At 42.0% G+C, this 26,372-nt stretch overlaps 1 protein-coding gene and 1 non-coding gene across 5 annotated transcripts in view; one reads left to right on the top strand and one right to left on the bottom strand.

The window, feature by feature from the left end:
* The window catches only part of DNMBP (dynamin binding protein), a 115,203-nt gene that overhangs the window by 41,703 nt on the left and 47,128 nt on the right, over positions 1–26,372 (top strand). For 3 of the 4 annotated variants that reach the window (XM_065923089.1, XM_065923090.1, XM_065923088.1), the window contains one exon: positions 263–2,269. In XM_065923089.1, coding sequence (XP_065779161.1) covers positions 263–2,269 — 2,007 coding nt within the window. Of the gene's footprint in view, positions 1–262; positions 2,270–25,043; positions 26,337–26,372 lie in introns of those variants that run through there. The other variant, XM_065923091.1, reaches the window with a different exon arrangement.
* Positions 5,799–5,927, bottom strand: LOC136162343 (small nucleolar RNA SNORA11). Its single transcript, XR_010662143.1, has one exon. It is a non-coding gene; the product is annotated as a small nucleolar RNA SNORA11 (small nucleolar RNA).

Genomic DNA, 26,372 nt, shown 5'->3' with positions numbered 1-26,372 from the left:
TGACCTCACAGACCCTCTGAAAGATCTTAGGAATCCACCCCCAGGGTTTTGAGGACCATATTTTGGAAACCACAGGATTACAGGAATGTTCCCTCTATTGTCACCAATTTGTCAAAAAGTGTTTATGCCCTGAAAACTCTAGATTTACATTCCCTTGAATTTGGTAGGTATTTAAGATGATAAATTGCACTGTTACTTATACCTCTGTCCTCCTGGGGTGATAATGGAAGTCATTATCTCTGCTTCTCTTCTCTTTCTTTAGGTGACCTAGTGATTCTAGATGGCACTCTCACTGGTGGCTGGCTGCAGGGCCGAAACTGCTGGGGTGCCCGGGGCTTCTTCCCAGCCTCGTGTGTTAGGGAACTCTGCCTTTCCTCACAGAGTCGGCAGTGGCACTCACAGAGTGCTCTTCTCCAGATTCCTGAATATTCCATGGGACAAGCCCGGGCGCTGATGGGGCTTTCTGCCCAGCTGGATGAGGAGCTGGACTTCAGAGAAGGGGATGTGATTACCATTATTGGAATTCCTGAGCCAGGCTGGTTTGAAGGGGAACTAGAGGGTCGAAGAGGCATTTTTCCAGAAGGTTTTGTAGAGCTTTTGGGGCCCTTGAGGACTGTGGATGAATCGGTGAGTTCTGGAAATTGTGATGATGGCATTAGTAACGGTGAGGTAGACACCAGTACAGGAGAAGAGAAAGAGGCAGAAGAGGACAGTGAGCAGCCGGGCACCTACGGAATTGCCCTCTACAGATTCCAGGCCCTGGAGCCAAATGAGCTGGATTTTGAAGTAGGTGATAAAATCCGAATCCTGGGCACCCTGGAAGATGGCTGGCTCGAAGGGTCCCTGAAGGGCAGGACAGGCATCTTTCCTTACCGTTTTGTAAAGTTATGTCCTCAAACAAGGGTGGAGGAAACCATGGATCTGCCACAGGAGAGCGACCTCACCAACATTCCTGACACACCCTTGGATTGTTTGGAGAACTCCTTAGAAGCAGAAGGAAAAAGGCATGAATTTCATGAGTATACAGCGGAGAAGTCCAACTGTGTTGTTTCTGAAACATCCACTTCTACCCTGGAGCACCTGACTTCTGAGTGTGAAGAAAATAAACAGTCTCACTGGGACACGGACCCCTCAGGAGGGCCCCCGGGAAGCCCAGGTGCGGGGCACGAGCAGCTTCTTGTCAAATGCTCTTCCACGAAGGATCCTTCAGAGGTTGTCAATGGTGTTGCGTCCCAACCTCCACTTCCTTTTCATCCTGAATTGCAGAGAAACCAGTATTATTCTATGAGAGGAGGAAGCCACCCAAGCCCAGACCAGTATTCTGACTCTCTTCCTCTAGAAGCAAGGACTCGAGACTACTCCAGCCTACCTCCCAGAAGAACTTCATACTCCCAGCCGAAAACCCTGCAGAAGCCAGGGCCACCTCTTCACAGCACCTCTTCCCTCACTGCCTCCAGGGCAGTCAGACCCAGCCAGCTGAGCTCTCAGCTCCAGGGCCTGGCAAGGTGTGTAAAAAAGCACTGCACGCCCAAAGAAAGTGCTTCCAGCTTCTGCTCCGCCCCAGACAGATCAGAGATGAAGCCTGGTCTGCAAGACAAGGCCTCTGCCCTGGAAGCCATGACACGGTCACAAGGAGAAGGCAACACGGACCTGGATTCAAAGTTGACACAACAACTGATAGAGTTTGAGAAGAGCTTGTCAGGGCCCTGCCCAGAGCCAGATAAAATTTTGCGCCACTTTTCAATCATGGACTTTAACTCCGAAAAGGATATTTTCCGGGGTTCCTCGAAGCTAATGAGTCAGCAGGAGTTACCTGAAAGAAGAAAAGCACTAAGGCCCCCGCCACCCCGTCCCTGTACTCCAGCACCCACTCCTCCGCATGTGCCGGGAGACCAGAACCTGAGACTGGATCCCCCCTTGGCAATGAGGCCCTCTCGCCCCGCTCCCCTGCCTCCCTCGGCCCAGCAGAGAACAAATGCAGTACCCCCCAAGCCCTTAACCTGTAACCGTCCTGGCTGGGAGAGCCTACAAAAGGAGGGCCCTGAGAACGTGGACAAGACTTTGGACCAAACTTCCCAGTGTCCCTTGGTCTTAGTGAGGATTCAGGAGATGGAACAGGACTTGGATATGTGCCGCAGGGCTCAGGAAGACCTCAACTTACTGCTGGAGGAGAAGCAAGAGGAATCACTGAGGGCAGAGACCCTTCAGAATCTTGAGTTCTACGAGAGTAACATTGAGAGTTTGAACATGGAACTCCAACAACTTAGAGGTAAGTGGTTAGAAGATAGTATATACTTGTTTCTTGATACCCTCAAGTCCAAACAACAGCCTACCTAAGTTTTTAGGGATATGTTACCATTTTTGATGGACAACTAAGGAATGATTTGCTTTTTATTTATTTGTTTGGCTGTGCTGCATCTTTGTTGCTGCGTGCGCTTTTCTCTAGTTTTGGCCAGCATGGGCTGCTCTCTGGTTGTGGTCCAGGGACTCTCATTGTGGCAGTTTTTCTTGTCACAGAGTGCAGGCTCTAGAGCGTACGGGCTTCAGTTGTGGCTCCTGGGCTCTCAGCACAGGCTTAGTAGTTGTGGCGCATGGACTTAGTGGTACTCACCAGAATAACGGTGTATTCTCTGGTTGTGTTCACCAGACTGCCAGAAGAAATAATTTATAAAGTAGGAAAAGAGTGAGACAACAGCAACTGGTCTAGGGCCCAAGGAGAGCATGACTGCATGCCCTTTGGCATACGTGCTAGAAAGTTCTAAACCTATATCTCCTTAAAGTCAGTAATAAAAAGCACTCTGTGGATCTAGGAGTTGCAGGATCCTAATAAATAAAAGCTGGGTATTCCCTGGAAAAGGAAATGGCTTCTCACTGCAGTACTCTTGCCTGGAGAATCCCAAGGATGGAGGAGTCTGGAGGGCTACAGTCCATGGGGTCTCAGGAGTTGGACACAACTGAGCAACTTCATTTTCCTTTAGATCTCTAAAAGTGAATGAAAAAAAAAAAATCCAAGAAGAAAGAGTATTATTGGAAGACCAGAAATCGAGTAATTTTCTGAAAGGTGGAAAGCAAATGGATTACAGAAAGAAAGGAAACCTCTGTCTAAAATATGCTCAGGCAAGAATTGCTGTGCCAGTGGGCATAGTTCTGTGGGAATTCCAAAATCAGAGGTATGGCTCTGGGAGAGAGTCCTGGAGCACTTGCAGGGTGATGAGTTAGAGACCAGGCAGGCCACTGGACTCAGGTCATACCACATTTGCTCTCAAGGTAAAGCACAAGGGTGAGCACTTAGATGTGTTTAATATGAGTATCTGAACTCTTGGGGGAATGCCAGATAGCTTGATGACTTCAGAGGGCCTGAAAAGGAATCCTAAGGGAACCCTGGCTCAGTGCTATATCCTCAAAGCCATGGCAAGCTTCAGATTCTCCATCACCTTCTATACATATGGTTTTTGAGATATACTTGTAAACTGCTCTTGCATTAGATATGCAGGTGGCAGAACAAAATTCTCTCAAATTCTAGGTGGCAATAATTTCTCAATAATGATATTTTTAGTAGTGTTCCAGAGAAATGTTATATTCAACATTCCAGTAAAGGACTGGTACTAACGGATGAAATTGGTATTCTTGTTTTATTCCACTGACCTTTTTTTTTTTTAATGTATTTATTTTATTTTTGGTTGCACTGAATCTTCGTTGCTGTGCCAGGACTTTCTCTAGTTGGGGCAAGTGGGGCTACTGTTCCTTGTGGTACAGAGGCTTCTCATTGCAGTGACTTCTGTTGTAGAGCGCAGGGTCTAGGGCGTGGGGGCTTCCATGTGGCTTCCATGCCACATGGAATCTTCCCCAACCAGGGATTGAACTCGTGTTCACTACATTGGCAGGCAGTTTCTTAACCACTAGACCACCAAGGAAGTTCTGTTCTATTGACCTTCTTTTTCAGAACTAATTTAATAATTCAGCTGGTGTTCTTACTATCTTTTTTTTTTTAATTCTAAAAGTTCAGTGCCATGAAAGACCCACAGTAGTTGGGTATAGTCTTAATCAGGAAGACTTTTCTTTATCTGACTCCACCATGTACAATATTGCCAGTGTTACTGTTGACCTGATTGATTTTTAATAGGTGTATTATTTGTATCAATCGCTAATATGATGAAATTACTTATTTCTTGCAGTCACTGATGGTGCCTCTTAAAGTCATCTTTTTCTGTCTTCATAAAAAAGTACATCCAGCAATATAAGCAGTCCCTTGGAAGAGGCAGAAATTAATCAGTTTGAGTACCAGCCTTTAACTCTCCAGTGCAGTCCCATACAATCTCTAATCTTCAACTTTAAGGCATAAAATTTGAAACTTTTAAAAAATTATATATTTCGGTGGGATTTGATCTTCGCTGTTGCATGTGGGCTTTCTCTGGTTGCGGCGAGTGGGGGCACTCTTCGTTGCAGTTCACAGCCTTCCCACTGCAGTGGCTTCTCTTGTTGCTGAGCATGGGCTCCAGGGTGAGTGGGCTTCAGTAGCTGCGGCATGCAGGCTTAGTTGCTTCGCAGTATATGGATTCTTCCCAGACCAGGGATTGAACCTATGTCTCCTGCATTGGCAGATGAATTCCTAACCACGAGGGAAATCCTTAAAGAACTTTTGATATAGTATTTGTCTAATCCTGATTAATATTTAGTTATTTATATACCTCTCCATGAAAATTTTAAGCCTAATGAGAAGACAGCTACTGTGTGATAGTGGGTGTGCCATTTTCCACACACCTGGTGTGGTGTTGAACATGTAGTAGACTCAGTCAGTACTTGATGAGTTGAATTTAGTTTAACTGAATGAAATTGAAGTTTCAGTTCTACCTTCCAGACAGAGCTTTTGAAGATCTCCTACCTCCACTGTTTCTTTGAATCTGGACTACTAGGGAGCTAGGGATTATTGGTGCTAAGATTCTGGTCTCCATGTTAGATATAGTTAACAGTAGCAAAGTAGTCCAGTAGTGAGCCAGACCCAAAATTAGGTTATTTTATTTTATTTATTTATTTTTTTTAGGTTAATTTGTGCTTTTATTTGCCAGTATAATTAACCACAATGGCCTGCAGGCTTCTTTGATCTAAAAAAAATACATTTTATATCACAATCCAACAAACGCACACACACATATAATACGTATACATACATAAAAGTGAAACAAGTTTTGCCAAAAATGTCTACACTGAGTGTTAAAATTTTTTTTGGAGATCTTTTTCTTTTTTTAAAGCAGTTTTAGATTTACAATAAAACGTGACAGGAACATACAGAAATTCCCCATATTCTCCCTCCCCTCACATGAACAGCCATTATCAACAGAACGGTACCTCTTCTTTTTTTTGTTTTTAGACCAAGGATGACTGCATTGACACATAATCAAAGCATCCCTAGTTGACCTTAGGGTTCACTTTAATGAGCAGAGCAGTGTTGCATATTCTGTGGGTTTGGACAAAAGTATGATCATATATATCCATCATTGTAATGTCGCTCAGAGCACTTTCACTGCTCATGAAAACTGTGCTCTGTACATTCCTCTCTGCAAACTCCTGATGACCACTCATCTTTTTACTGTCTCCAGAGTTTTACCTTTTGCAGAATGGCATACAGTTGGAATCTTTTTCTTTCTCCTTGAAATGAGAGGTTCAGACCATTTATGAGACCACCCCTGGCCCACCCAGGCGTGGACCGGACAGGCTCCGGGGGCAAGCTCCCCCACCACGTGCTACGGCCTTCCTTCCAGCACTGACCCTGCCAGCAGCCACGTGGAGGTGCAGGGGACACAAGTCGGGTTTCTGTTCACAGGAAGGCCACACATTTGTGCCCCGCATCACAGTGAACCCAGGTTCCTGTTGGGTGTGTTATAAACAGACAAGCCATTTCTTCAGGCCCCCTGCTCTGAGCACACCCCAATTTAGGTTATTTTAAAAATAGGTTCTTTATAGCTATTACTCCTTCTACTTTTTTTAATAAAATGAATGGGTAGATGCCTAGCTATGCTTATGATATGGTAGATATTTAATAGGAGTTTGAGAAATTAGAAAGAATATATTTAAGAAACACTTCTAATTGCAAGACTTAAGTATAGGATGAAGGGGTATGACTTTATTTATTTGAACTGTAGTCAGTTGGGGGCTCTGGTTTGTGCTTGGTGGTTTTAGAGCAGAATATACATGACTATTTTGTTTACATTCAACTCCATTTTATGGGTATCAGTGTGATTTTAGTTAGACCAACAGGGAATACACTGAATGGATTCAATTTAAGTATAGGATGGTGTATAGATTTCCTTGAGTGCTCACACATAAATGTATATAGCCTTTATACTCTTCTTATTGCTCCTTCTTAAGACTCTGGAATTATGAAGTCATGAGGACTCATTTACTAGAAGCTCTATTTTTATTTTTTTCTCCAAATCTGATGTGTTACCTTTTATAGCTTTCTGTTTCCTACAGGTATCTTTCAGCTCAGTTTTTACTTTCTTTACATATGATAAAGATATTTGTTTTATAGTCTGTGGGGGATGACAGAGGATGAGATGGTTGGATGGCATCACCAACTCAATGGACGTGAGTTTGAGTAAACTCCAGGAGTTGGTGATGGACAGGGAGGCCTGGAGTGTTGCAGTCCATGGGGTCGCAAAGAGTCGGGCATGGCTGAGTGACTGAACTGGACTGATGATAATTTCAAGGTATTAAGTCTTACTGGGAGTGTTTTTAATGTCACATGGTTCTCATTCATGTGGTCTGCACTCATCATGTGTCTGGTTATGTTTTTCTGTGTGCTAGTCATAGTCTTTGGAAAATATCAAGATCTGAGATGAATTAAGACATGACTCCAGAGAGGATTTGCGTTTATTTCTGTCAGTTGCTTGTGGTCAGCCAGTGTTTCCAAATTCCTGAAGGATAGTAATCATTGAGGTTCAGAAACAAGAAACTGGAATTCCTAAAATTATAAATTATTCTGTATTTTCTAAAAAAGGCTCTTTATATGTTCTTGATAATAGTGATAACTGTAATAATAGTGAGCAATTTTTCTGTTAGGATTATGCTAAAAGTTTCAGAGATTTTATGTGTATACATATATATATGTGAAATAAATGCATGTGTTATTATTATGAACCGAAATATTAGATTATATATATTAATGACATGTAAAATTATTCTCTACCTGATAATAAACTTTGAAATATTTTTTAACTTTTTATTTTAAAATAATTTTGGATTTGTAAAGAAGTTGCAGCAATAGTAGAGCTCCCATATGCTTTCACTCAGCTTCCCCTAACCCTAATATCTTACATAATCATAAAATATTGATACTTATCAAAATTAGAAAATTAACATAATAGGTATCTGATAATATACAATATTAAAAGAAGGGAATATTAACACAAAATAAATGTTAAATAAAAATAGTTTAAAAGCTGTAAAATAATACCACAGATATTTAATATTTAAAAGTTATTTTTAAAGCAAAATTTTAAATACACAAAGCATTGGTTACCCTATCTGATGGCTGATGGTATTGGTCTTTGTTTTATGACTGATATCTCAGACATAGAAAAAGTTTCTGTTGATGTTGGTTGAATTGTTGAGTATATCCGAAAACGTCTTTGGTGGGGCCATTAGGGTACATGTTGCTTTGCATAAGCTCATACTCTTTTTTTTTTTTTTTTAACAGACAGATTTTCTTTATTATATTCTAGCAACTACTTGTATTTATTTTTCTTAAGTTTTATTGAATGAAATCAACAGTTGATTTGCAATGTTTTAATTCCTGCTGTACAGCAAAATAATTCAGTTATTCATATATACATTCTTTTTTAAAAGATGTGCACCATTTTTAAAGACTTTATTGAATTTGTTATAATATTGCTTCTATTTTGTGTTTTGGATTTTTGGCCAAAAGGTGTGTGGGATCTTAGCTCTGTTACCAGGGATTGAATCCACACCCCCTACATTGGAAGGTAGAATCTTAATGACTGAACTGCCAGGGTAATTCGTATTCTTTTTATTTATTAACAATTAAAATATTCTGTCTGCTTTCTATGATTTTTACTTTGCCATCGAAAGCCATATTGTTTTGCTAACTCAAATTTTAGACAATAAATTTATGACAATATTCACATCTTTTAAAAAAGTTTTATTGAAATAATGTACAACATATTAATTTCATTGGAAAGACCCTGATGCTGGGAAAGATTGACGGCAAAAGAAGGGGGTGGCAGAGAATGAGATGGTTGGATAGCATCAATTAGTCAGTTCAGTCGCTCAGTCATATCCGACTCTTTGTGACCCCATGGACTGCAGCACACCAGGCTTCCTTGTCCATCACCAACTCCTGGAGCTTACTCAAACTCGTGTCCATTGAGTGCCTGATGCCATCCAACCATCTCATCCTCTGTCGTCCCCTTCTCCTTCTGCCTTCAGTCTTTCCCAGCATCAGGCTCTTTTCCAATGAGTCAGTTATTTGCATCTTTACAACTTTGGACTTTACTTCCATTGCCAGTCACATCCACAACTGGGTGGTGTTTTTGCTTTGGCTCTGTCTCTTCATTCTTTCTGGAGTTATTTCTCCACTGATCTCCAGTAGCATATTGGGCACCTACCGACCTGGGGAGTTAATCTTTCAGTGTCCTATCTTTTTGCCTTTCCATACTGTTCATGGGATTCTCAAGGCAAGACTACTGAAGTGGGTTGCCATTCCCTTCTCCAGCAGACCATGTTTTGTCAGAACTCTCCCCATGACCCACCTATCTTGGGTGGCCCTACACTAATGGCTCATGGCTTGAGTTAGACAAGGCTGTGGTCCATGTGATCAGGTGATTAGTTTTCTGTGGCTGTGGTTTTACTATTTCATTTTTTTGCCTTTTCATACTGTTCATGGAGTTCTCAAGGCAAGAATACTGAAGTGGTTTGCCATTCCCTTCTTCAGTGGACCATGTTTTGTCAGAACTCTCCACCATGAACCATCTGTCTTGGGTGGCCCTACACTCATGGCTCATGGATGAGTTAGAAAGGCTGTGGTCCATGTGATCAGTTTGATTAGTTTTCTGTGGTTGTGGTTTTCATTCTGTCTGCCCTCTGATGGCATCACTGACTCACTAGATGTGAATTTGAGCAAACTTAAGATAGTGAAGGGCTTCCCTGGTGGCTCGGAGGTTAAAACGTCTGACTCCAATGCGGGAGACCCAGGTTCTATCCCTGGGTTGGGAAGATCCCCTGGAGAAGGAAATGGTAACCCACTCCAGTATTCTTGCCTGGAGAATCCCGTGGATGGAGGAGCCTGGTAGGCTACAGTCCATGGGGTCGCAAAGAGTCGGACACGACTGAGCGACTTCACTTTTACTTTCAAGATAGTGAAGGACAGAGGAGCCTGGCGTGCGTCCATGTGGTCGCAAAGAGTTGGACACGACTTAGCCACTGAACAACAGCAGCAACAACATACAACATAATAGTTCAGTATTAATATTTGCATCTCCTCTTCACTTCTTTTGTTAAAATACTTAAAAGAACTATAGTTAAAAATACTTAAATGAACTATAATCTGTAGCAAATACAAGCACTGGAAAAAACTTAGCAAATGTATTTGGGTAGTATTAAAATAATAGAGGGCTTCATTGGTGGCCCAGTGGTAAAGAATCCACCTGCCAATGCTGGGCTTATATAAAATATACTGTGCAAATAAACTTATTAATATTTATTTTACTTGCAAGAGTGACTTAGCACTTAGTGTTAGCACACAGGGCCATTGAAACACACAAGCTTTATAAATACATTCATAATATAGCAATGGCTACAAACAATACTAACTGATAGAACCTGATCCCTTTTCTTTGTACTCTTGTCCGGGTCAGCCTTAATCTTCACTCTTTGTTCAGTATCTCAGCTTGTGGGCTTCCCTGGTAGCTCAGTGATAAAGAATCCACCTGCAATATAGGAGATGTTTGATCCATGGGTCTGGAAGATCCCTTGGAGAGGGAAATGGCAACCTACTGCACTATTCTTGTCTGGAAAATCTTGTGGACAGAGAAACCTGGCAGGCTGTAGTCCATGGGGTCGCAGAAGAGTCGAACATGACATTTTCTGTGTTGCGAAAGCAACTTGACATTGGTTGTTGTTGTTCAGTCACTAAGTCGTGTCTGACTCTTTGTGACCCCGTGGACTGTAGCATGCCAGACTTCCCTGTCCTTCACTGTTTCCTGGGAATTTGCTCAAAGTCATGTCCACTGAGTCAGTGATGCTAGTAAACCATCTCATCCTCTGTTATCCCCTTCTCCTCCTGGTCTCAATCTTTCCCAGCATCAAGGTCTTTTCTGATGAGTCAGTACTTCCCATCAAGTGACCAAAATATTGGAACCTCAGCTTCAGCATCAGTCCTTCCAGTGAATATTCAGGGGTGATTTCCTTTAGGATCAACTCGTTTGATCTCCTTGCAGTCCAAGGGACTCTCAAGAGTCTTCTCTAGCACCACAGTTCAAAAGCATCAAATTCTTCTGCGCTCAGCCTTCTTTATGGTTGAACTCTCACATCCATACATGACTACTGGAAAAGCCATAGCTATTTGAACCTTTGTCACCAGAGTGATGTCTCTGCTTTTTAATATGCTGTCTAGTTTCATCATAGCTTTTCTTCCAAGGAGCAAAGTGTTCTTTAATTTCATGGCTGCAGTCACCGTCTGCAGTGATTTTGGAGCCCAAGAAGATAAAGTCTCTCACTGTTTCCACTTTTTCCCCATCTGTTTGCCAGGAAGTGAGGGACGAGGTACCATGATCTTAGTTTTGGGAATGTTGAGTGTTAGACCAGCTTTTTCACTGCCCTCGTTCACCTTCATCAAAAGGTTCTTTAGTTCCTCTTTGCTTTCTGCCATTAGGGTGGTATCATCTGCATATTTCTCCCAGCAAGCTTGATTCCAACTTGTGATTCATTCAGACAGGCATTTTGCATGATGTACTCTGCATAGAAGTTAAATAAGCAGGGTGACAATATATAGCCTTGATGTACTCCTTTCCCAATTTTGAACCAGTCCATTGTTCCATGTCCGGTTCTAACTGTTGCTTCTTGACCTGCATACAGATTTCTCAGGAGGCAGGTAAGGTGGTCTGGTATTCCCATCTCTTTCAGAAGTTTCCACAGTTTGTTGTGATCTCACAGTCAAAGGCTTTAGCTTAGTCAGTGAAGCAGAAGTAGATGTTTTTCTGGAATTCTCTTGCTTTTTTTTTTATGATCCAGTGGATGTTGGCAATTTGATCTCTGGTTCCTCTGCCTTTCCTAAAAGCAACTTGAACATCTGAAAGTTCATGGTTCACGTACTACTGAAGCCTGGCTTGAAGGGTTTTGAGCACTACCTTACTAGCATGTGAAATAAGTTTAATTGTGTAGTAATTTGAACATTCTTTGGCATTGCCCTTCTTTGGGATTGAAATGAAAACTGACCTTTTCCAGACCTGTGACCAACTGCTAAGTTTTCCAAATCTGCTGACATGTTGATGGCAGGACTTTAACAGCATCATCATTTAGGATTTGAAATAGCTCAACTGGAATTCCATCACCTCCACTAGCTTTGTTTGTAGTAATGCTTCCTATGGCCCACTTCACATTCCAGGATGTCTGGCTCTAGGTGAGTGACAACACCGTTGTGGTTATCCAGGTCATTAAGACCTTTTCTGTACAGTTCTTCTGTGTATTCTTGCCACCTCTTCTTAATCTCTTCTGCTTCTGTTAGGTCCTTGCCGTGTCTGTCTTTTATTGTGCCCATTTTGCATGAAATGTTCCCGTGATATCTCCAGTTTTCTTGAGGAGATTGCTAGTCTTTCCCATCTATTGTTTTTCTTTCTTTCTTTGCATTGTTCACTTAAGAATGTCAGTGTATGGCAAAAACCACTACAATATTGTAAAGTAATTAGCCTCCAACTAATAAAAATAAATGGGAAAAAATTATAAAAATAAAATGTGCAAGCAATTTAAACAGAAAAAAAAGGCTTTCTTATCTTTCCTTGCTATTGTCTGGAACTCTGCATTCAGTTGGACATATACAGGGTAGAACATTCAGTTCAGTTCAGTCGCTCAATCAAGTCCGACTCTTTGCAACCCCATGAACTGCAGCATGCCAGGCCTCTCTGTCCATCACCAGTTCCCGGAGTCCACCCAAACCCATGTCCATCGAGTCAGTAATGCCATCCAACCATCTCATCCTCTGTCATCCCCTTCTCCTCCTGCCCTCAATCTTTCCCAGCATCAGGGTCTTTGCAAATGAGTCAGCTCTTCACATCAGGTAGCCAAAGTATTGGAGTTTCAGCTTCAACATCAGTCCTTCCAATGAACACCCAGGACTGATCTCCTTTAGGATGGACTGGTTGGATCTCCTTGCAGTCCAAGGGACTCTGAAGAGTCTTCTCTAACACCACAGTTCAAAAGCATCAATTCTTCGGCACTCAGCTTTCTTTATAGTAGAAGTATAGAACATTAGGAGGCATATTTGTGAGTATAGTGTATTGAGGAATGACATGTTATAGTGGACTTCAGAATGGTGTCAGGTCAATGACTTATTCATTCAGCAAATGTTGGTGCCAGGCACTGTGTTAAGGACAAGGTACATAATAACAAACTTAGATATTTTGTCTGCTTTCTAGGAGGTTCTGGTCAAGTGAGTTGCTAATTAATAATTAAAGTCCACATCTAAAACACAGTACCAAGAGTTCCTTGGTGGTTTTGTGGTTAGGATTCTGGGCTTTCACTGCTGTTGTCCAGGTTCAGTCCTTGGTCAAGGAACCGAGATTCCACAAGCCATGTGTCATGGTCAAAAGAAAACCAAAATAGAACAACAGCAACAAAAAAAGGTACCTTCAAATCTGATAGTTTGGCTTCTGTAGCAGTAGAAATATTTAGGGTTAGTCCACAATTTCAGGTTTCCCAGTATATGTTTCTTTTAGAAACATTGTTGAGGACTATATCCTGTAGCCTTGAGAGAATCTCATTTTAACATATCATAGTTCTTTTCTACCTCTAGGAGAGGTTCGCATGCTTGAATTTGTCAGGGTTGTACATTCATTTCTTTACTCAGTATTTCTTGAGCACATACTATGAACCAGGCACTGGCTATACACTGATCAAGAAAAAGGATATAGTAGTAGTATTCATATTTGTGTATATTTGAGACTCTAGTGAGCATACTGATATTGGCCTGTGTTTATCACACTGTCTCTCTAGCTGCCTTTGAATCATGGCTATAGTTACTTTTCATGTGGGCCATGACCCTGTTTATATAAATCAGTGCAGTGGATGATAATTTGTAGAGTTAGCCTCTTCCATTTGGAATCTTGCTTCTAAACTTCTCCCTCTAAAGTAATGCCAAGAGGAAGGTTGGCCAGAGACGCTCCGGGTGATTTTTAATTTGAATTTTAAATGACTGTTGCATAGGTGGCGCTTTGTTGTTGTTCAGTCACTAGGTCGTATCCGACTCTTTGTGACCCCATGTACTGCAGCACACCAGGCTTCCCTGTCCTTCACAGCTGGCGCTGGTGGTCAAGAATCTGCCTGCCAATGCAGGAGACATAGGAGATGTGGATTGGATCCCTGGGTTGGGAAGATCCCCTAGAGGAGGAAATGGCAAACCACTCCAGTATTCTTGCCTGGAAAATTCCATGGACAGAGGCTCCAGATGGGCTGCAGCCCGTGGGATCACAGAAAGTCAGACACGACTGAGCACACACACCTCACACATTAAATCAGAACATGTTTTTCAGAAAAGTAATGTTTTCAGCAAGATATTGGATGAGATTTAATATCCACTAAAGAGAGTCATTAGGTTAACCAGTTAGAGAATGATCGATATGGAATAATAACCTCTGTACACTGAAGTGATACGTAATATTCCAGACAGATTTTAAAACTTAAAAGTATAGTTTTTCTACGTATAGAAGCAACTTATTATTCTGAAGACTTCTTGGAATGCCTCAGGTATAAGAATTCTTAAACTAGTAAAAGATAAATAGAGTTTTAAAGCTAAGGCGTTTTGTAGTCTTTCAAGATATAAAAGTTTTTGTAAAAGAAATAATGGTTTTTCTTTCTAGTTTGTCAGACATAATTAAACAAACAAACAAACCAAAATAGTATCCTCAGCTTGTGTAATATCTAGTTTAGGGTGTTGGCTCAGTAAAAATTAGCTCAGTTACTGATAATGGATTTTTTTCTTGGTATGAAACAGCAACCATAGTCAGAAGCCATCTGGGGTCTGTGATTCAGGACAGAAGCTAGTTTTCCTCTTAGGATAGATGGTTTAATGTCTGTCAAGTTAGGTAGCTGGAAATGGTTAATTTCGTTATAATTAACCTGAGAATCACTGTTTCTCGCAGTTTGTAGTGTAGGTTTGTGAACATTTCCTCACCCTCAGCTCCAGGCAGAGGGGTGGAAAACCTGTAAAAGCTCCAGGGTTTTAGATTTCCTCCAGGCTTTGCAGCACTTAGTGAAAGGAGCTGCCTCCTGCCGCCATCAAAAGCGGTCCTGCTGTCTTGGCTAGTTACCTGAGTGTGTGGACTCCTATGTTTATTTTATCAGATGTATTCAACAGCAAGACCCCAGAGAGGAAGAACTCCAGGGCAGTAATTTATTCAGTAAATACGGGTGAGCTCCTACTATATTCCAGGCAGGGTTCTAGAGCTACAGCAGAGATCTCTGCCCCCTTGGGGAGACAATAAGTAAGTAAAAATATATGTATTATTAGAAGGCGAAAGAACCTATAGAATCAGGGAAAATCTCATGAAAAGTGACTTTTTTACTCATTAAGTATTTCTTGAACACACACTGTGATCCAGCACTGGATATACACTGATTAATAAAAAAAGATATAGTAGTATCATTCATATTTGTGTATCTTTGAAACTCTAGTGATCATAGTGAATCTGACCTGTGTTTATTACCCTTTCTGTCTGTCTAGCTGCCTTTGAGTCATAACTGTAGTTACTTTCCATATCGGCCATGACCCTGTTTATCTAAATCAGTGCAGTGGATGGTAATTTGTAAAGTTAGCCTCTTCTGCATCTGGAATCTTGCTCCTAAATGTCTCCCCTTAAGGTAATGCCTTAAGGCTTTGAATGAGTATCTGAAAGATTGTAGGGAGCCAGCCAAGCCATTTTGGGGTTAGGGTTGTTTTTTTTTCAGGCAGCTAGAATAGCAAGTATGAGAGTATGCCTATTTGAGGAATAGCAAGGACGCCAGTTTAGCAAAGGTGTGGGCTTTGTAAGCCCATCGTTCAAAGTAGAGAAGCCCCAGGAAGGTTCTGAGCAGGGGATCAGCATGAGGTAACTTAGATCTTGATAGAGTCACTTTGGCTGCGGTATTGAGAATAGACGGTAAATAGAGATACAAGGGCAGAAACAGAGAGACCAGTTAGGAGGCTACTGCAGTGATCTAGGCGAGAGATGGTGTAGCTTGGGCCAGGATAGTAGAGTGGGGATGAGGGGAAGTGCTCAGTTATTTTGAGCATCATATATTGATACAAGGTATATTGAGTTGGAGCCAGTAGGAGTTGCTAGCGGACTGGATATGAGGTGAACGACGCTGAGGTTGAGCAACTGGAAGGACTGGAGTTGCCAGTAATTTCTCAATTAATGGTGAAGAGTGCAGGAGACTCTGGTTGTTGGGGGAGGTGGGACAGGGCAGAGGTCAACTGCACAATTCAATGTAGAGGCCAGAGTTCAGAGGAGTTAAGCCTGGAGACATAAATTTGGGACCAGTTTTGAGAGCACATAGACATAAATTCTGTTCAGCTCAGTCGCTCAGTCATGTCCGACTCTTTGTGACCCCATGAACCGTAGCACGCCAGGCCTCCCTGTCCATCACCAACTACTGGAGTCCACCCAGACCCACGTCCATCGAGTCAGTGATGCCATCCAACCATCTCATCCTCTGTCATCCCCTTCTCCTCCTGCCCTCAATCTTTCCTAGCATCAGGGTCTTTTCATTTTTTGTTTTTTTTTTTGGCCAGGGTCTTTTCAAATGAGTCAGCTCTTCACATCAGGTGGCCAAAGGATTGGAGTTTCAGCTTCAATATCATTCCTTCCAATGAACACCCAGGACTGATCTCCTTTAGGATGGACTGGTTGGATCTCCTTGCAGTCCAAGGGACTCTGAAGAGTCTTCTCCAACACCACAGTTCAAAAGCATCAATTCTTCGGTGCTCAGCTTTCTTTATAGTCCAACTCTCACATCCATACATGACCACTGGAAAAACCATAGCCTTGACTAGATGGACCTTTGTTGACAAAGTGATGTCTTTGCTTTTTACTATGCTGTCTAGTTTGGTCATAACTTTCCTTCCAAGGAGTAAGCGTCTTTTAATTTCATGGCTGCAATCACCAACTGCAGTGATTTTGGAGCCCAGAAAAATAAAGTCAGCCACTATTTCCACTGTTTCCCCATCTCTTTGCCATGAAGTGATGGGACCGGATGCATAATCTTAGTTTTCTGAATGTTGAGCTTTAAGCCAACTTTTTCACTCTTCTCTTTCACTTTCTTCAAGAGGCCCTTTAGTTCTTCTTCACTTTATGCCATAGGGTGGTGTCATCTGCATATCTGAGGTTATTGATATTTCTCTCTGCAATCTTGATTCCAGCTTGTGCTTCTTCCAGCCCAGCATTTCTCATGATGTACTCTGCATATAAGTTAAATAAGCAGGGTGACAATTTACAGCCTTGATGTACTCTTTTTCCTCTTTGGAACCAATCTGTTATTCCATGTCCAGTTCTAACTGTTGCTTCCTGACCTGCATATAGGTTTCTCAAGGGGCAGGTCAGGTGGTCTGGTATTCCCATCTCTTTCAGAATTTTCCACAGTTTATTGTGATCCACACAGTCAAAGGCTTTGGCATAGTCAATAAAGCAGAAATAGATGTTTTTCTGGAACCCTCTTGCTTTTTCGATGATCCAGCTGATGTTGGCAATTTGATCTCTGGTTCCTCTGCCTTTTCTAAAAGCAGCTTGAACATCTGGAAGTTCACGGTTCACGTATTGCTGAAGCCTGGCTTGGAGAATTTTGAGCAATTCTATTAGCACATAGACGTTATTTAAAGCCATGATATTTAATGAGATTAAAGAAAAAAGTATAGACAGAGAAAAAGAGAAGAGGCCCAAAGAGTGAGTAGTCTGGAAGATAGTAACTGAAATGGTGACATTGGAACTGGTGATAGGAACTGAATGGTGACAGAAATTATAACTAATTGAGTGCTTATTCTCTGTTGAACAATGTGCAAGGTGCTTTTATACACTTTTCCAATTCTCAAAATTGTCCACATCTGCTAGATGAGAAAGCCGAGGTTTGCCCGCAGTCTCACAGCTGGTGAGAGAGAGAGCTGGGATCCAGATCCAGGCGGGTTTCATTGTGCAGCTTTACGCGCTTTCTGGCTGTGCCACCCTGTATTGCCAGCGTGCTGCGACTTAAGGAGTGACGGCTTGACATCTGAGAGTGGGTGGTAGGGAACAACTCAGATCTACAAGTGCTCAAGGTGGAGGGATCCCGACTGACTCTTGACAGCTTACTTCCAAAATAATTTATGCCACATATGATAATACACATGTGTCAGTGCCATTCCCCAAATCATCCCACCCTCACCCTCTCCCACAGAGTCCAAAAGACTGTTCTATACATCTGTGTCTCTTTTGCTGTCTTGCATATAGGGCTATCGTTACCATCTTTCTGAATTCCATATTTATGTGTTAGTATACTGCATTGGTGTTTTTCTTTCTGACTTACTTCACTCTGTATAATAGGCTCCAGTTTCATCCACCTCGTTAGAACTGATTCAGATGTATTCTTTTTAATGGCTGAGTAATATCCCATTGTGTGTATATACCACAGATTTCTTGTCCATTCGTCTGCTGATGGGCATCTAGGTTGCTTCCATGTCCTGACTATTATTAAAAACATGTATATTATCATATGTGAAACGAATCACCAGTTCAGGTTCGATGCATGAGACAGGGTGCTCAGGGCTGGTACACTGGGATGACCCAGAGGGATGGGATGGGGAGGGAGGAAGGTGGAAGGAGGGGTTCAATACGGGGAACACATGTACACCCGTGGCAGATTCATGTCAATGTATGGCAAAACCACTACAATATTGTAAAGTAATTAGCTTCCAATTAAAATAAATTTATATTAAAAAAGTAAATTAGTTTAAAAAAATTTATGCCAAACGCTTTTTAGTACTCTCATTTATGCCAAACATTTTTTAGTACTCTCATCTGTTGAAAACTATTTGTTAAATTACATGTATTTATGGATTTAAAAGCATATATGTATGTATTGATATATACATGTATAAATATTTAATCCTTCCTCACAGATATACTTTGACTGCTAGCTTATCATGAAGTTACTTAAGTTTTCAAAATATTGACCCATTCATACTAGTAACATCCCCAAGATTTGTAACCTTTGCCTAATTCATCTTTAAGCTCATCATAAGGTTTAAACTTAACTCTCTTGTTTTCCTATATTCTAGTCTTTATTTTTTATTTTTTACAGTACTCCCAGATTCTTTTTCTCTGTGTGTCTGTCTTCCTCTGTCCCAGTCAGTTGTCTTTTAATTAGTTCATAATCTCTTCCTTTACTAGGGAATTTACTTTTTAATCTTAGATATCTGTCTTCATTTCCAGATCCTCTCTTTGCACATAGCTGGAGGCTGCAACTCTATTGATATCCCTTGAGTTTCTTTAACCTTAATGATAGGATCTTCTTTACAACTCCTCCTAATTAACCCTTAGGCTGAAAGTGAAAGTGAAATCGCTCAGTCCGACTCTTTGTGACCCTGTGGGCTGCAGGCCACCAGGCTCCTCCGTCCATGGATTTCCCAGGCAAGAATACTGGAATGGGTTGCCATTTTCTTCTCCAGGGGATCTTCCCTGCCACCAGGGAAGCCCATAGGCTGAAAGGCAGCTGAGCAAAGAATGGAAACCACATTCCTAGTCTAGGAATTCCTTAAGTTCCTGCTGTGTGCTAGGTGTGGGGCATGCTAAGTCACTTCAGTTGTGTCCCACTCTTTGTGACTCTATGTACTATAGCCTGCCAGGCTCCTCTGTCCATGGGATTTCCCAGGCAAGAATACTGGAGTGGGTTGCCATGCCCTACATCCAGGGGATCTTCCCCACCCAGGGATTGAACCCAAGTCGATTGGCAAGTAGGTTCTTTACCACTCGTGCTGCCTGGGAAGCCCATGCTAGGTAGCTGGGTACAAAGGAGAAGACCTGGGGCAGCCACTGTTTAGAAATATGCAAGACTAGGGAGATAAATCAGATAAATCAGAAATCACTCAGTACGACTCTCTGCGACCCTGTGGACTGCAGGCCACCAGGCTCCTCTGTCCATGGATTTCCCAGGCAAGAACACTGGAATGGGTTGCCATTTTCTTCTCCAGGGGATCTTCTGAACCCGGGGATTGAACCTGGGTCTCCTGCCTTGTGGGCTGAGAGGTAAGGAAATAGAGGCATTGAATATTTGCTCAAAAGTCTTTGAAAGCAGAAGTATGCTATAAAGGAAAGCAAAGAAACGGGGTAGCACCTGGAGGCAGCATTGGACTGAGGAGCCAACAGATGTTTGTAGGATGGGAAACACTCACAGCCTTATGAGACTGGTGGTTAGAGTGGGCACATTGAAGAGGTTGTGGTGGTGGCAGTAGCTAATTGCTGGAACAAAGTCTTTGAGGGTCAGGCGGAAGTGGGAGCAGTGAACCAGCAGAGAGATTGGCCTGTTTGATCAGAGAAGAGACAGTTTTTCCATTCTAACAAGAGGGAAGGCAGAACAGATGGGTATAGATGCAAGTAGAATGGTGGATTTGATGATGAAAAGATCAAGAAACAGGCTTAGTAACTTTCCCAAGATGATACAGCTGGTAAGTGGCAGGGTCAGGATTTAAAAAAAAAAACAAACACACAGCCTGTGAGTGCTCCTGCCCTCTGCCTTGATCGAATCTAGCCTGTCACCCTATCAACTCATTAAGCCTGGGAGTACCTCCTGTGTGACCCGGTATAGAGCTGTATTGGAGATTGGACGTGACCCTTGCCCTCAGACTTTCAGTGTAATAAAAGGAGATAAACAAGTATAATAAAGTAACAGGTAAGATGAGAGGGATATTTGCCTGGTGCTCTGAAAAATAGCAAACTCTGTGGGAATCAGAGAGTGTCATTGGGGTAGAGTCTTAGAAAGTGAGGGTGATTACCTTTTCTTACTAGGTTTTTTTCTTTTAAATCTATCTCCTCCCTTTTGTTCCTTTGCCTTTTCTATGCTTTGTGTCTCTTCTCTCATCCTCTAAATCCTGCTGCCCCACCTTCACTTCTAGTGTTACGCTCACAGAGTTTCTATCCACAGAGGGACATTGTAGCTGATCTCCCACCCTCTGTGTGTGTGTTAGTCGCTTAGTCATGTCCAACTCTTTGCGACCCCATGGACTGTAGCCCACAAGGCTTCTCTGTCCGTAGTATTCTCCAGGCAAGAATACTGGAATGGTTTGCCATTACCTTCTCCAGGGCATCTTCCCAACCCAGGGATTGATTCCAGGTCTCCCAAATTGCAGGCAGATTGTTTACTGTCTGAGCCACTAGGGAAGCCCTTAGTAACAACAAGCATCATGGCAGAGTGCTGCTCCAGGCTTTTGAAAAGAGCCTGTGGAATGTGACTGTTACGTCAGATGGAACGGAGGATAACTATCTACAAGATTGTATTTCACCAGTAGGACTGGAATTGAGAAAAATGGGAAAGTTATTCTCCTCATCCCCTTGGGCCACATTTCTTTGCACACAGATTTATTACATGAGAAGAGCAATCCATTCACAACTTTTGATTAGCTCTGGGTCATAGTAGTGAGGTAAAGCTGAGACAGTTTACATTTTTATGCAAACTGTATCTTTAAAGTCCTAAAGGCAGTAGGGCTTAGAAAAAGAGAGGGAGTAAGGATGGGAGAAGGGAGGCCTTTTATTTTAACCAGCTATTCACTCTTTGCTCATCCATAGATCATTTCTTTTTGCCTTCATGTAACCTTTTCTACTGGGTTGTTTTATAACTAGTATTCGTCTCACCTGTAATTTATCCTCTTTTATTTATTCTCCTGGTTGATTTACTAGGCCTGTTTCTCATCATGCTAGCTTTATGGAAGATTTGAAGTTGCTAAAAGGAACTTTTCCATTTCCATAACAGGGAAAGATAAATCTTTACTTTTCACTTTTGCTTAGAAATAAGATCATAGAAGTTTAAATTTAAAGTGGCAGAGAAATTATTAACTTCCTCATTTTACGCATAAGAAAACTGACAGCCAGAGAAATTAAGCATAGCTATAAACTGGTTATTAGCCAAAATTGAACTTCTGGAAGCTAGCTGCCCTAATTCCTCATCTCATGTGCCCTCCTTTACACTGTCACTCTGTATAACTCATAGTCAAAGCTGTCCTCCTGAATGATGTCATCCTGTTGGTTTGTGAACAGAATCACAATCTTTATTGGGTTTAGGCTGGAGATTTTATTTTATTTTATTTTATTTTTTTTTTTTAATTTTATTTTATTAGTTGGAGGCCAATTACTTCACGCCTTCAGCCTCTAGGCTGGAGATTTTAGATGACTAAGTCACAAGTCCTGGACAGTCTTTCTGTTACTGTGCTGGTGTGGGTGTTCGTTTCAGTTGGGTGTTGAAGGTCAGCACTCAGGCAGGGTAAAGGTAAGCCAGGACTGAAGACAGAGAGGGAATGGCTGTGTGGTGCATGGGGTGGAGTGTGTGCACACTCACCTTGGCAGTGATAGTGTGAATTAGACCATGAATAGAATTAGACCATGAATTAGACCATGATAGAGTGGGCTTATTTGCTTACTTGATTTGAGGGAAATGAAATTTTTCCTATGTTTTTGAGATACTCCTCTTAGTCTAGTGCCATGAAGTCAGACAGATCTGGGTTTAAATTGTGGCCTCTCTTTGTACTGGTTTCTGTGATCTTGGGCAGGTTTTTCAAAGTCTCAGAGATTCTTTATCTGTAGCAAAATAATACAATATCCTCCTTATAGTTAGTGGAGATCAAAGAATATTTATGTCAGCTTCCTAGTCCTCATCATGATCTTGGCCCATAAAATACACTTGACAACATGGCAGCTGCCAGGGCTGTTGCTGCTACTCCAGCAGAACAAAAGAACAAAAAACTTTGCATGAAAATCAGATTTAACAATCTAGAGGTTAATTCTGTTAGTATAGAATCCAAAGATGTATCACAATACATTCAGTATTTCAGGAAAGGAAAAGGAGTTTCAAGGAAAATAGAAGCATGAATTTTTAAAACCGAAGCAATCAAGGATGTCATTGGAGTCAACTGCCTCGTTTTATAAATGGATAGGTTGAGTCCCAGAGAGAATAAGTGGTTTATCCAAGAATTCAATTCAGTCACTCAGTCATGTCCGAGTCTTTGCAACCCCATGGACTGCAGCATGCCTGGCTTCCCTGTCCATCACCAACTCCTAGAGCTTACTCAAACTCATGTCCATTGAGTCAGTGATGCCATCGAACCATCTCATCCTCTGTTATCCTCTTCTCCTCCCACCATCAATCTTTCCCAGCATCAGGGTCTTTTCCAATGAGTCAGTTCTTCACATCAGATGGCCAAAATATTGGAGTTTCAGCTTCAGCATCAGTCCTTCCAACGAATATTCAGGACTAATTTCCTTTAGGATGAACTGGTTGGATCTTCTTACAGTCCAAAGGACTCTCAAGAGTCTTCTCCAACAACACAGTTCAAAAGCATCAGTTCTTCAGTGCTCAGCTTTCTTTATAATCCAACTTTCACATTCATACATGACTCCTGAAAAAACCATAGCTTTGACTAGATAGACTTTTGTTGACAAAGTAATGTCTCTGCTTTTAATATGCTGTCTAGGTTGGTCATAGATTTTCTTCCAAGGGGCAAGAGTCTTTTAATCTCATGGCTACTCACCATCTGCAGTGATTTTGGAGCTCAAAAAAGTAAAGTCTCTCACTGTTTCCATTGTTTCCCTATCTATTTGCCATGAAGTGATGGGACCAGATGACATGATCTTAGTTTTCTGAGTGTTGAGTTTTAAGCCAACTTTTTCACTCTCCTCTTTTCAAGAGGCTTTTTAGTTCTTCTTTGCTTTTTGCCATAAGGGTGGTGTCATCTACATAACTGAGTTATTGATATTTCTCCCAGCAGTCTTGATTCCAGCTTGTACTTCCTCTAGCCCAGCATTGCTCATGATATACTCTGCATATAAATTAAATAAGCAGGGTGACAATACAACCTTGACTACTCCTTTCCTTATTTGGAACCAGTTTGTTTATCCAAGAGTAAACATCTAATTATTGACAAAGCTTATAACCCTGGTCTCCTTAGGGTTCTTTATTTTGTTTCACAAATAGGGATTAGATAAAAGTTCAAGGACACTTGATAGATGACCATAGCTGAAAGTGTAATCTTACTAAAGACTCTCTTAGCATATCACTCTCTGAGAAGCCTTCAATGACCATTTGTTATTCATTAAATAAAATAAGTGGCCTCAGTCCTTTCAGATCTGCCTGAACCTACCCCTCAAGCATGATCCTTGTTACTTTCTCCACATGTGGTATCCTTCAAACTGTTCCCCTTTTCCTAGTTTCCCATGTGTGGAAAGTCTTTGGAAACCCTACTTTTACTTGAAAGCACAGCTCAAACACCACTGCTGTGAAACTGCAATTGCCCCACCAGAGACTCCGCTTTTTGCCATCACCATTTGTGTTTGTTACGGTACTTCACCTCCAGTCATACTTTATAGTGTGTTGCTCCTGCATCATAAGAGAGACTAACTTCATCCTTTTCTCTTCCACAGTGCTTCACCTAAAGTAATCTATTATTGGATGAATTCAAAGTGGTATTTTTATACCCACCTTTCTGATTTCCAGTCTCATTCTCCAGTTCCTAAGTATGCTACATGAATTAGGTGGAAAAGAAATTTAGGAGATGAATGAGTTTTTTGAAATATATAATTTATTTGGTCGCACCGGGTCTTATTGCGGAGAGCAGGGGCTACTCTTCGTTCCAGTGTGCAGGCCTCTCATTGCAGTGGCTTCTCTTGTTATAGAGCATAGGCTTTAGGCTCTTGGGCTTCAGTAGCTGCAGCCTACAGACTCACTAGTTGTGGCTTGAGGGCTCTAGAGCATAAGCTCAGTATCTGTGGCACACAGGCTTAATTGCTCTGTGGCCTGTGGGATCTCCCCAGATTAGGGACTGAACCTGTATCCCCTGCATTGACAGGATTCCTATCTTCTGTGCCACCAGGGAAGTCCCAGAAGATGAATGGTTTTGATGCTTCTCTGGCATGACAAGTGTCAAGGAAAATGTGAACGGATACGTAACTGTATTCCTCTGGGGAAGAGTTTTTACACTATAAAATTACCCACACACCAAATCAGAATAAAAGATGTACTTTTTCTTCCTTGAGTGGGATAGCCAACGTGTCTGTGGACAGGAGCTTGAACAGCTTGTGATTTGAGTATACACCAACTGGTATCCTGAATCCCATAAAAGCAAAGCTCTCAAAGGCGGAAGAGTCCGGCCTCTAACTAAAGGGAAGGGTGTCCCGAAGAGTTTCAGATGTCCAAGGGGTAAAGCCAGACTCAGAGAATGAGCAGTGGAGGTCCAGTTTGCGCTGCACATGAAAGCATGTATTCATAGCCCTGATTGATTACTAAAGGATTAAAGAGGCAGATGAAAGTGTTACGTGATCTTACCTCGGGCTGTTGAAGGGGGCTGTTTCTCTTTCACTCTGCTTTTTCTGCAAAGCCTGTAGAGCGGCAGAATGCTTCTGCCCTCAGCTCATAAAGCAGCCAAGCCAGTTTGACCAGCTTGAAGGAAACACGAAACAAAACTGCTAACTCCAATCACGAGAACGCTAGTTACTAATTACCTTCAGGGCTCCGTGGGGAAAGCTAGAGTAGCTCACTGATTGGATCCTGAGATGGAAATTACTCTACATCTGTTCGTGCTCCGACCGGAGTAGCAAGAAGAGCATTTGAAGTGCTTTGGGAGACATTTTAAGGACAGATACCGCTGTGGGCTACCCTGCACCTGTCCTTGTCTGAGCTCAACCCAGACTCATGGAAGAGAGAGAAAAAACGTATGTCTCTGAGCACAGTGAATATGTGTGAAACCCACGAGATGAAGAAAGAAAAAGAATTGCAAAAGAACGGGGACTGGAGCTCTAACCGGGAGTATGAAGACTGCAGGAGTCTACAGGAAAGGGACCTTCCAGTGCTGGGTGGACTTTACAGAGAGGATGACTGGGATTCCAGACACCTAATCACAAGGCAGAATCGGCCCTACAGAAAAAGGCATTGTGGATACTGGGATTTTGAACAGAGTGAACCAAGCTATGTGGACGATGAGGAAGCAAAGGAAAGTAGAAAGGACTGTATGTACAACAGAAGTGTGACTCCAGGCTGTGGTGATTATAATTCAGAAAATGTAAATGATGGGAATCTGAACTCCACGACTAAAGATGATTGGTTTACTGGAAGCCCCGTGGTAACCCGGAAAGTTGGAGAATACGGGGAGACGACTGGCTGCGTAAATCATCAGAGTCTGAACCATAATCCTAAGAACTCTAAAGAAACTGGACAGTGGGCTGACTGCAGGGATTTGGACGATTCTGTGGGGAATTTTGGTCAGCCTCAAACCCAGCATATAGACCGCAGGAATTGTAATTACAATCTTGAGGATTGTAAAGAAACTCATTTTTATCATAGAGACCTCACAGATTTAGATCATGTTCCTGAGAATTCTACTAATGGTCAGTCTGTGGAATTCCCAGACTTGAGTGGTGTCAGTGAAGGTAATGAATTTGTCAAATACCGTGACGGGGACAGGAATGTTTATCAAAATGATAAAATCGACCTCAAAACCAAGATTCATGCCGGGGATCAGAGTAGTTTTGATATGGAGAATAGAGGCTCTGATTCTTTATTTGCAAACTGTGAATATAAATTTCAGAATTACAGAGGAGCAGATTCTCTCCACCAGAGGAAGACTTTAGAATGTAATGGCATCGACAGACCAGGAATGATAGCACCTGGGAGCAGAGGGGTCTTCCCAGAGGGTCCGAGAAATCAGTGGACGAGAGGGAACCAAGGAGAACATCATGGTGGCCTTCCTCGGGGCACTTCATTAGAGAAGAGTAGCTGGCATGTAGAGGAAGAGAGAAGATTAAATGATCCAGAAACTTGGAAAAGGAATAGCTGCTTCCGCCGCACAGCACCGAGCACCTTGAGACGCTCGGAATTTGTGCAGAACAGGAGGAGAGCCCAAGGTAGGAACTCAGACAGCCTTCTTAGAGGATAAGACC

This window comes from Muntiacus reevesi, chromosome 2, assembly GCF_963930625.1.
Source record: "Muntiacus reevesi chromosome 2, mMunRee1.1, whole genome shotgun sequence".
Taxonomy (NCBI): Eukaryota; Metazoa; Chordata; class Mammalia; order Artiodactyla; family Cervidae; genus Muntiacus; species Muntiacus reevesi.
This window is presented reverse-complemented; position numbering and strand designations above follow the sequence as displayed.